This window comes from Chrysochloris asiatica, unplaced genomic scaffold (genome assembly GCF_000296735.1).
Source record: "Chrysochloris asiatica unplaced genomic scaffold, ChrAsi1.0 scaffold00186, whole genome shotgun sequence".
NCBI classification, from domain to species: Eukaryota; Metazoa; Chordata; class Mammalia; order Afrosoricida; family Chrysochloridae; genus Chrysochloris; species Chrysochloris asiatica.
The window spans coordinates 2,599,711-2,611,540 of NW_006408704.1; the positions used below are offsets into that span (position 1 = coordinate 2,599,711).

The window sequence follows — 11,830 nt, forward strand, 5'->3', positions numbered from 1 at the left end:
CCCCCCAGGGCAGAACTAGCCCACTGGTTGAAAATTGCCAAAAGACTTAGAAGGAAGAGAACTTACAGGCTCTTCAGGCAGTTGAACAGGGGTTAAGTAACCATTGGAGGCATTGCTGAGGGATTCCTATTTTTATGGGTATTGACTTCGGGTGATAACTTTCTGAAAGGGAAATTAGATCATGTCATTCTTCTGCTTGCCACCAACTGTTGAATCCCAGTTTCCTAGGAGTATAGCCCAAGATAGTTCTGTGCCATGGGCATCTGACACTGATTTTATTCCCTTCCCCTCTCCTCCTCTAAACTAAGGCAGCCCCAATGTACATCTTGCTGTTTCTGAACACTTGTAGTAGTTTATACTTTTCTGCCACATTCTCTGTGAATCCTTTTTCCCATCTCTGGATAGCTCATCACTTCTGTTGAGCTGTAATTATTTATGTGTCTGTCTTCATCAGCAGACTGAGTGGAACAAGACCTAGTGACATTCATCTTCACATTCTGGCAGTCGGGACTCAGGCATAATGAGTATAATGAATGAGGTGAGACATCACATCTTTTAACTTGGAGATTCTTTGTATTTTTTCCATTTCAATAAGCATTTCATTGAGGTCTTATGTACATGTCACATGATGAGGGGCAAGGGGTACACCAACAAGAATGTGACCATGGTGTAAAGAGAGCCAATAAGGAACCTGGGCCAACAACCAGGATGGGGTGGGGAAAGAAAACAGGAAATGTGTGGGAAAGAGGGAGCAGTGGAGTGGTCATGGTGAGAAGGAATCTCTCAGGATTTAGGATTGAGATGAATTTTCGTTAGGCACCCCTACCCCAACTCTCCAGTATCCAGGGGCCAGCGTCTCCCATTTCTAGCTCATCTTTTCAGTACCACACACTTGGTGGTTGTTGTTGTTGTTCAGTGTTGTCGAGTCGATTCTGACTCATAGTCACCCCGTGTAGGGTTTCTGAGGAGCAGCTGGTAAGCTTGAACTGCCGACCTTGCGGTTCAAACCAACCTTGCTGTCGAGTGCTTATCCTACAGCGCCACACCAGGACTGCCACACAGTTGGTAGTACATGTCAAGCAAGCTAGTGCCTACCCACAAAAAGGATTCACCTTCGGAAATCTCAAGAGGAGTTGTGGAAATTTCACTGCGATTTAGCAGTTGAGTACCCAGCCTTCCACAGAAGCCTCATTTTCCCCTTTTCCTAGTGGGGCTAATGTGGCTGCCCTGTGGTCTCTGCCTCCAAACCTCTGAAACTCTATGGAGCGTCACCAAAGACCCACCTCTCTGGAGTGCTTATCAAAGAGCCCATCTCCTAGCTCCTTGCCCAAATTTGGAAAAGAAGTGAGAAACTCGGTTCAGCTCAATTTTTGTTGGTTAACTAGAGAAAAAGGGTGTACAGACTCACCTTCCTCCATGTGTAGAAAAGGGAGTCAGTCAGGCCCTACTGAAGGGAGGCACCAGGGGCAGGGCCTTGATGGGAGCCTGGAAACTCTTTTTGACTCTTGCCCAAAGTCACTTTTCTTCCTATTTTTATGAACACAAATCCCTATGTGTACTTGTGTCCAAAGAAAGCGCTATGAATAACTGATGATCCATTTGTTGATTAACTTGTGAATCATCCTGGGGGAGTGGGGAGCAGGGGCTTTGGAGGCTGTATATAATGTGTCTTAAAATATTTAACAAATGATCATCCAAGCCACAGGGAAGCCACTGGGGAGATGGGAATGTTAATGTTGCCAGTATTTAAAAGCTATTTAATGCTAGCCACCGGTGCCAAGGAACTGAGAGCGGCTCCTTCCCTCCCTTCTTTGGCAACTACTCCCCCATAATGTGGAAAGGGCAGGCAGTGGGAGCTGAAAGATGTTTTGTTTGAGAAGTTTCATAAACAAGCCATCTCCTCTGAGGCAGAATCCATACCTAGTCTAAGATGTTTTTCAAGATCTCTCTGATGATAGACTCTCCATCCGGAACAGTAGTGCAAATCCTTGTCAACCATCTACATATCTCAGAATACCCTAATGGTTGGCAGCCAGTAAGAAAAGAAGAACCAGATGACTCATTTGCCACTTTCCTTCCAAATATTTGGTGTTAGTTAAACAAGTTTCAGTCTTGGTCCCCAAATGACTTGGCTGTATCTGTCATCCTGAAGATTTGAGCTCAAAAGTGCCTTCTCCTACAACATTAGAGGTGCTAAGTTTTCAGGGCTGGGATCAGGACCCATTTCTATCACGAGACTTGAAGATCTGCTTCTTTGTAGGTAAAGGATGATAAGACCTTTTCTAATATTTTGGCTTGAATATCTCAGATGTAAAGTTACATTCTCCTGAGTATAAATACCATAAAGAAATGATAGATGAAGGGATTTGGAGTCCTGGTGTGACATTGTGGGTTAATGCACTGGACTGCAAAGTCAGTTTGAACCACAAAGTCGGCAGTTCAAGCTCACCAGCTGTTCCTTGGAAACCCTATGCAGGGGTGCTGTGGGTCAGAACCAACTCTACGGCACTTAACAAGAAGTAACCAGAAATAATGTAGGGCAGTGGAAATAGTCTTCTTCTAGAGAACACCCTGAGATAGTTTAGTTACAAGGCAAAGATGAACTCATGAGTAGTCAATGCTGGAAAACTGGCTACTCAATTTATTAATCAATCTGTTAATTATGTGGTTGAATGTATAATCTCTTTACCGGGGTGGCATGTGTTACATACATGATATGGAAAATTACCTTTTGAGTTCAGAAAGGTGAGAGCTTTCTGGGTTAGGTGGTCCTAAGGAGAACTATTGTGTGGAGTTCTGAGGTAGCGCTGTGGTTAACATGCTGGACTGCAAGGTCGGTTTTGAACCACAAGGTTGGCGGTTCAAGCTCACTAGCCGCTCCTCAGAAACCCTATACAGGGTTGTTATGAGTCGGAACCGAATGGCACTAAACAGCAACAAGGAGAACTATGGGAAAAACAATGGCAGGATTACTCCGTATAAACAGGAACCAGAAAGTGACTATTTTTCTCTCATTAAGATTTTGTTGTTGCTCCTGCTTTTTCACTTTCCTGGTATGTCTCCCTTTATACTCTCTACCTCTCCCAAATAAGGAGCTCTGGTAGCATAGTGGTTACGAATTGGGCTGAGAACCGCAAGGCCAGCAGTTCAAAACTACCAGCTGTTCCGCGGTAGAAAGATGAGGCTTTCTGCTCCCGTAAAGATTTATGGCCTCAGAAACCCTGTACAGGGTCATTATGAGTTGGAACTGATTCCACAGCACATAACCACCACCAACCACCACCACCTCTCCCAAATGCAACACATCCTTTGGGATCTACTTCAAATCCTATCTACTCTGTGAGTTCTTTTTTTTTTTAAGACTGCATTTAATTTTTTATTTTAACATCACTAAACATACTAAAGTGTAATATTAAAAAATGAATGAGAGCTTAAGAAAAATCCTGCCTCATTACTAGTGGTGTTGACTTGTGAAGCTACTGGTATTTTACCCATAATAAATGTGGGTCTGAATCTTCTATTTGTTAGTGTAGTGGTTATGAATCGTGCGAACCTCAAGGTTGGCAGTTCGAAACTACCAGCTGTTCCGCGGGAGCAAGATGAGGCTTTCTGCTCCCGTAAAGATTTGCAGCGTTGGAAACTCTGTGCAGGGTCACTATGAGTTGGAACTGACTCCACGGTACTTAACAACAACACATATAACAAAACATTGGCTTGTTAACCACTTAAAAAAAAACATAAGTGCACAATTCAGTACAATTAATTACATTCTCCAAGTGGTATCACTATCAATAAATACCTACAAGGTAAAGTCATCACTGCTATGGATGGATTTGTATCTTCCGTTCCCTTCTAAAACATGTGATGGAATAGTTGTTTCTGCATATGTAATCTTGTGTGTAAGGAGGGATTTCTTGGTTATGCTAATGATCCATACCAATGTAGGGGCCTGTCTTTAATTGAGTTACTTCTTGATTATAGCAGGAGCGTACTCACACAGACATACTGGGGAAGACAGATCACCTGTATGGATCACTAAGTACAAAGGATCAACTGGCACTACTAATAACCCACAGGGAAGGAAGCCACATGGGAAAATATATTTCTGTTCTTTAAGCCCCCCTACCCCCACTTGTGGTATCTGTGTTTCAGCAGCAACTAAAACAACCCCGAACAATAGCTTCCTATTCCCCTCCGCCCAGTCCCTGGTAACCATTACTAAGCAGCTTCATTCTTGACTATTCCCATCTTCATTAATCTTTATTCCCTTTGAAGTTTTATCCTACTTAAGAGCAGAGCATTTACTTGGCACATAGTTACTATTGTGTATTGTAATCTGCATTAAGCAGATTAATCTTTTCTCCTCAATCCAATTGTAAATTCCTTTTGGCAAGTGCCAAATTCTGAAAGACTTCAGTGTCACCCACAGATTCCAGCTTTGTGCAGCGTTCAGTTAGCACTTGCCATTGGACATTTGGGGCTGTGTTTGCGCCCCATTAATAGGAAGCATGTTGCTGAGTGACAGCCTGGTTGGGATTGTGGTAGTCTGAATTCTTAGTAAGGATGGGGATATGACCCAAATTAGCACATACAGATTATAAAACACACATGCTCTGAAAAGTTTTTGGTCCTGAAGTTCCCCTTTCCTTCTTAGCTCTAAGGCAGATGTTAAAAACAAAACAAAAAAAAACCCAAACCAACAACAACACAAAAACAACCCAAAAAGTGTTACCAGGCGTAGACTCTGACTCATGGTAACCTTGTGTGTAGGGTTCAGAAAAGTTGTAAATTGAGTAAAGAGTTAATTTACTAAGACTGAAAACTTTACTAGCAGTACCTTTTTTTTTTTTTTTTTTAAGTGTAAGAAGAAAGAGAGGAAGAAAGGGGGGAGAGAGAAAGAAGGAAGCAAAGAAGGGGGAAAGGAAAGAAAGGAAAAAGATAGAGAAGAAAACAATACAACAAAAAACCCCAAGAGGGTGGATGGGAAACACCAGACTCAGACTGCAAATATTAGCAACACTCTCATAATATGGTAATTTTAATATTAAAAGTAAATTGTAAATGCATCTTTATAAACAATATGCTTAAAATAGATCTATTATTCTAAAACCTTTTCTTTTTAAAATGCTTTTTCACAGTAAATTTCTTAGGTGTCAGATTTTCCCTCACAACAATAGTGCAATTAGGAGAAGGAAACTTTGTCAGTGATTCAGGACTTCTTTGCTAATACAAGTCCTTGTAGATTTCTTGTAGGAGTGGGTGTAGGCTCATGTCCGTCTCTGTTTTCTTTATGACTTGTAATAGCTGCACATGTTCTGTTACAATCTGTCTGAGGTCTGTCATTTTCTGGAGCAGCTTGGCAAACAGCTGAGAGGACTCGGGGTGGTTCAGCTTGAGCTGGAGCTCCAAGGCTTGCAGCAAGTTGTCCTGTATGTCCTCGATGGGCTTCACATTCAGCAAACCTGGGCGGTCTGGAGAGCAGAAGCGAAAACCACAACAGGAGTCAATACATTCTCCAGGCTGCACATCTGATGCAAATTCAACTCAAGAGCACAGTGCCAAGCTACCCACCCGCCTATTTGTTTTGCTTCGTTTTTAAAACAGGGTGGGGAGGGAAGAGAGGGAAGCAGATAGTGGGTAAGATTTGCATACGGAAAGCATGGAATTAAAGCCAGTAACCTCCCTCACGATTTCCAGAGACTTTCTTCTCTTGCTCAGTCAACATAGCATGGTATCCAGACAACCTTGTCCTCAAACAGAGGTCTCTTCTGCCAACACGTTTCTAAAACCCAGATTCTGACTCCCGGAGACCTCGTCTGAGCATATGTCAGAGTGGAATCACTCAAGATGCTTTATCAAGTTCTGCTCCTTCCAGATGAATTTCTCTTTTTATAACCTCTTCCTACTTTCTCATCGTCCCTGAGTGCTTAACAGGGAGGGCTGTTGTGGTTAGCAGTTGTAAATGGTTAACCTACTCGGCTGCTAATCAAAATGTTGAAAGTTCAAGTCCACCCAGAGGCTCTTTGGAAGAAAGTCCTGGTGATTTACTTCTGACATACCAGCCACTGAAAACGCGACAGAGCACAAGTCAGGACTCATCAGAGGACTGAAGGTTTACCTTGATCACCTCTGAGTTTCCAGTGAAAACACAGGCAGCGGTAATTAATGAATTAATGATCTGAGTTAATGAATGAGAAGACAGTTTCTCAGGCTTGGATTCAAAGGGCCAGTTCTCCTGGTTGGTGAGCATGCAGCTTAAGGCAGGGTCACTCACTACCCGGTGAAGTGCTCTATTCTCCATGTTTGTTTTTCTATATCTAAGAAACCCTAGTAACGTCCTGGTGTGGCGCTGTAGGAGAAGCATGGACTGGTAACCAAAAGGAAACCCTACACAGGGTGGCTGCGTCACAGCACTTCACCAGCACCACCACAACCTTTCTCCACAGAGGTGGGGCTCTGCAGAGCAGCGCTGCAGTTGAGTGGTGGTGGCACTTTCAAAATGTCAAACATTTTCCTCAATTAAGCTGCTGCTTTTACTTTTTAAAAAAAATTATACAAGTTCGTTTGCCTTTGATTTAATTTTTTCCTAATATATCCTTACTGACTAGAATACACCAGGTGGCTTCAAAAGGTTCATGGAAAAAAGAAACGATGATGGAGTTTTTTCCACGAAATTTCTGTAGCCTCTCGCGTGCACACACACGCACACACACAGAGCTCTGGTAGCATAGTGGTTACGAATCGGGCTGCAAACCTCAAGGTCAGCAGTTTGAAGCTACCAGCTGTTCCGTGGGAGAAAGATGAGGCTTTCTGCTCCGTAAAGATTTACGGCCTCGGAAACCCTGTACAGGGTCACTATGAGTTGGAACCGACTCCACGGCACATAACAACAACAACAACAAAAATATATATATAGAGGGAGAGAGAGAGAAAGAGAGAGAGAGAGAGAGGAGTCCTGGTTCAAGCTCATCAGCTGCTCCTTAGAAATCCTATACAGGGTCACTATGGGTTGGAACTGACTTGACGGCACTTAACAACAACAAATATATATATATATAGAGAGAGAGAGTCCTGGTGTGACATTATAGATTAATGCACTGGACTGAAAAATCGGTTTGAATCATGAGGTCAGCAGTTCAGGCTTACTGCTGCTCCTTGGAAACTCTATATAGGATCGCTATGGGTCAGAACCAACTCAACGGCATTTAGCAACAGATCTATATATCTGTATATATCTATATATCTATATATATATATTTGTTGTTATGTGCTGTGGAGTTGGTTCCGACTCATAGTGACCCTGTACAGGGTTTCCAAGGCTGTAAATCTTTACGGGAGCAGAAAGCCTCATCTTTCTCCCGCAGAACAGCTGGTAGTTTCGAACTGCTGACCATAAGATTAGCAACACACACATACACACACATATAAACGATATAGATTTGTTTTTGGAGCCATTGACGACGATCTTAGATTCTGAGAAAGAAACAAATGACTGAGTTCTAGCCTAGAGAATAATTCCCTTGTAAGAGTGTGTTTCCTCACAGTTGCTATACAGTATCATGGAAACCACTCACCCTTTGAGGGAAACTAGATCTTGGATTGGCACCTTTGGTGTAATTATTGCTGATCCTCCACCTTAAGAAAAGCTCAAGTATTCCATGGCCAGCAGCTGTGTAAACATTTATGCATGGTAAGTGGCAACAACCTGGGTAAAGGCAGGTGTTGAATGTGGCACCTCCTTGGTTCCTTACCAACAAGGCCTTTTCTCCTTCCCCTTCCTGTGAAGCTAACTGGCAGAGTCCAACCTTCTGCTGAAGAGATCACATTCATCTATAAGCTTTCATTTATTATAACAGCTCAAAAACCCTACAATGCAACTGCTCAGGCTTGCTGGAAACCCTTGGCTTCAGTGCTGTGTGATGGAACTGGCCCCTTGAGGAGTGCAGCAGGGTCTGGTTTGGATTTGCAACCCCTCCTTTGGCAAGTTGTACTTTATGATGTGACAGATGAAGTTTGGCTGAAGGGCTGAAATCTGTGGCCACTGATTAAGTCTATTTTCTCTAATGACAAGTTGGACCATTTACAGATCTGTCCTGTTGTCCCCCCAACTGAGCCCCAGTCCAGATAGAATGGCATAAGGAAGCAGTGCAGGAGAGGGGAAAACTAGCACATTCTACTTGTGGGTCTCCCAGAGCCAGCTCAAATTGACTAAGCTCAGCAGGCCTCAATTTTCTCCTCGGTAAACCAAAGCTATTGGACTAGATAATACTGCCTCAAAAGTTTTAAGGTCTATTATTGTCTTCTGCAATTTCCTCAGATAATTAAATTGGGGGAAATCATCGCAAAATCTATTTGGAAAATTCTATTCACAGGCTCACAAATTAAACTTAAGATAGGATATCTAGCTTACTATTTAAAAAGAGAGAGAGAGAGAGAGAGAAAGAAAGAAAGAAAGAAAAGAAGAAAGCTTCTTTTGATCTTAAGAATCCCTGGGTGGTTCAAACTGTTAGTGCACTTGGCTGGTAACCCAAAGACTGAAGATTTGGAGTTCACTCTCAGATACCTCAGAAGAAAGGTCTGGAAATGTACTTCCTCGCAAAGCAGACATTGAAAACCCCATGGAGCATAGAGAACTCTACTCTGACACATGAGGTTGTCACCAGTTGGGGTTGGTTCCATGACGACTGGGTTTTGTTAGAGTCAGGGGCAAAAGAAGCTTGTCAGACTTGCTTGCTACCTTCCACTTAGCTACAAGATCCTCCCTGCTTCCCTCTTCCACCTTCCTCTCTCTTCACTGACACGCAAAGCCTCCCTAAGCTGAGCCTGCTCCCATACACAGGCCACTGTCATTGTTGAATGTCGTCGAATCACTTCCAACTCATAGTGACCAACAGGTTTTCCAGGACCAGCTGGTGGGTTTGAACAGCCAGTCTTTTGGTTAGCAGTCCAGAGCTTAGCCTAACGCACCACATATGTCACAGCAATCTGCGTTTCCACACAGCCTGCCCTGCTCACATCTCCCGCTCTACCCTGCTAAGCCCTAGCCTCAGAAGGCCCAGCAGAGGTCCTCTCCTTCCCCGCTGTTCTCAGCTGTCTAGAAGGCCATTTTGGGAAAGGGTGTTGATTCACATACTCCATGACATACCACTCGAGGAACCTGGAGTCAATTACTGCTTCCTTACTCCCTAGGCTGCAGAATTGGGAAAGAAACCTTTCCGGTCCCCAGTCACAAAGTCCTGGAACTGATTAGAGAGCACTGCTGCTGCTGATAACTCTATAAAGCTTCCATCTCATGTAGATCTGGCCCAGTTCATGGAGAGCCTCTCTGGCCTCTTGGGATCTGCCCACCTGGGCCAGGCATGTCCCTCACACAGATTTTTCTCAGAAGGTATTACAGAGAGGGAATAGGGCAGGCAGGAAACTCAAGCAGGGTAGCTGTGGTTGCGGGTTTTCCTAGTCTTCCCCTACTGGCTCTGATGGCGACTAATCTAAAAGGACTTACACTTGCTCATAAAGTCTGCAGGCAGGGCAGAGATACTAAGGGGGCTCTGTACTCTGCAAAGTTAAGTTCCACCTAAACTTCCTGTCTTATTTCCTGGATTTCATTTCCTCCAGAGTTCATAAAAACTAGTTGCTGTCGAGTCAACCTTGACTTATGGAGACTCGTGTGTCAAGAGTAACAGTATGCTCCACAGGATATCCAGTGGCTGATTTTTTTGAAAGGAGATCACCAGGACTTTCTTCTGAGGTGCTCTGGAGAAACTCCAACCACCAAGCTTTAGAGTTAGCGACTGCACAGTTTACATCACCCAGGGGCTTCTTTGAAGTTCACAGAGGTGCTATGAATATGTAAAGCAAAGCCCTATCACTCTTCCACATAGTTTCTGCGGGACTTTGGACAAGCCATATAATCTCTCTGGGTTCTAGCTAATTTTTAAGACAGCGGTGGTTATTTCTTTCAGAAGGTTGTGGTAAGAATGTATTGTTGTTGTTGTTAAGTACTGTGAAGTTGGTTCCGACTCACAGTGACTCTGCACAGGGTTTCCGAGGCTGTAAATCTTTACGGGAGCAGTAAGCCTCATCTTTCTCCCATGGAACAGCTGGTAGTTTCAAACTGCTGACCTTGAGGTTAGCAGCCCAGTTCATAACCACTATGCTACCAGCGTTCCTTGAGAATGAAATAGTTTTTTTCAAATAAAGGCAATCTCTATAAGGCTGGGGTCACTAGTATAGGTCTAGTGGGGTGGCATGTAAACAGTTGGGGGATGAAAGGTCGTTGGGCTGTTTTTGACAAGAGCAGAAATTCAGGGATGCAAGAAAATCATTCTGAATGCAAACATATGTTTGGGGGTTCCAGCAAATTCTCATTATTGTAATTGAATGCATGCACCTATGCAAGATAGTTTAAGAACATGAACAAAACAGTATAGTGAGGGTGCCCGAATTCACAGCTCTAATGATCAGAACATGGTAGGCATTTGACAAAACTGTGAATTCAATCAAGTTTACCTTCGGTTGTTGGTGTTGAGTGCTATCCACTCAGTTCTGACTCACAGCAATCCTGTACAGAGTTTCTGAGGCTGTTAATCACTATAGGAGCAGAAAGCTTCCTATTTCTCCCATGGAGCATCTGTGGGCTCAAACTATCCATCGTATAAACCATACGTCAATAGGATAAGTCCAAAGCTTATCCTACTGACCTATGCTACATCCTGTAGCAATTCCCTCCCAGCATCTAGACTTTAGGGAAAATTAATGGGAAAAAGTTTCACATGTGGTTTTCTTTTCATACTCAGATTTGAATTGAACTTGATTTAATGCTGTGATGCTCAACTTTTGCTCCACACTGAGGTCATCTGGGAGATTGAAGACCAGCAAACTAAAGCCTGGGTCCCACCCTTAGATATATTTGGCCCGCACCATGGCCTCGGCTTCCAGTGATTCAAGTGTACAGCCAGGGGGAACACTACTGGCTGCATGAGAAGTCACTGGAATCTCAACTTGGCAACTTACTTGCTGGGTAACTGTGGGCAAGTCACTTAACCTCTCTGTGCCTTGGTTTTCTCATGTCAAAAATGGAGATATAATGGTAATATATCTAGGTGCTAAAAACGTTTGCCTGCAATCTCAGTGTTGTTATGAGGATTAATTTAGTTACTCTATGGGAAGTGCTTAAGGTATTGTCTGACACACTGGCGTGGCACTGTAGGTTAAGCACTGCTTTGCTAAGCACAAGGTCTGCAGTTCAAACCCAGCCACTCGTTGGAAACACTATACAGCAACATCACTATGAGTCAGAACTGACTTGATGGCACTTAGTGACAAGCTAGTTATTATCCTTTTTATTAGTGTTTCCTTAAGCTTTCCTCTTTCTTTTTCACTATTTCTCTCATTTTCCTGGGTCCTTCCTACAGTTTCCCATTCTTCATTCCTTAACTGTTCCCTTCTTCTCTGCCTTTCACATTGAGTGAGCAAGTACACTGCAACTTCTCTCAGCTCAAACTTTTCAGCCATCACCTCCAAAAAGCTACAAAAATGGAACACCAAATTATGAGGGACGAGGTGGCTAAGACTTTTACCTTTTCAGCATTCACTGTCACCTGACATTGCTGCACAAGACCTTTTTAAAATGTTGAAGAGAAAAGATGTTAGTTTGAGGACTAAGGTGCGCCTGACCCAAGCCATGGTATTTTCAATAACCTCATATGCACGTGAAAGCTGGACAGTGAATAAGCAGACCATAGAAGAATTGATGCCTTTGAGTTACGGTGTTGGAGTAGAATATTGAAAGTGCCATGGGCTGCCAAAAGAACAAACAGATCTGTGTTGG

General features: G+C 43.3%; 1 protein-coding gene across 1 annotated transcript in view; it reads right to left on the bottom strand.

Moving 5' to 3' along the window:
• Positions 1 to 5,008: 5,008 nt before the first annotated feature.
• Positions 5,009 to 11,830, bottom strand: part of PPARG (peroxisome proliferator-activated receptor gamma) — an 87,056-nt gene continuing 80,234 nt past the window's right edge. Inside the window, exon 7 of the mRNA XM_006872174.1 lies at positions 5,009 to 5,471. Coding sequence (XP_006872236.1) covers positions 5,224 to 5,471 — 248 coding nt within the window. The 3' untranslated portion in view covers positions 5,009 to 5,223. The remainder of the gene's footprint in view (positions 5,472 to 11,830) is intronic.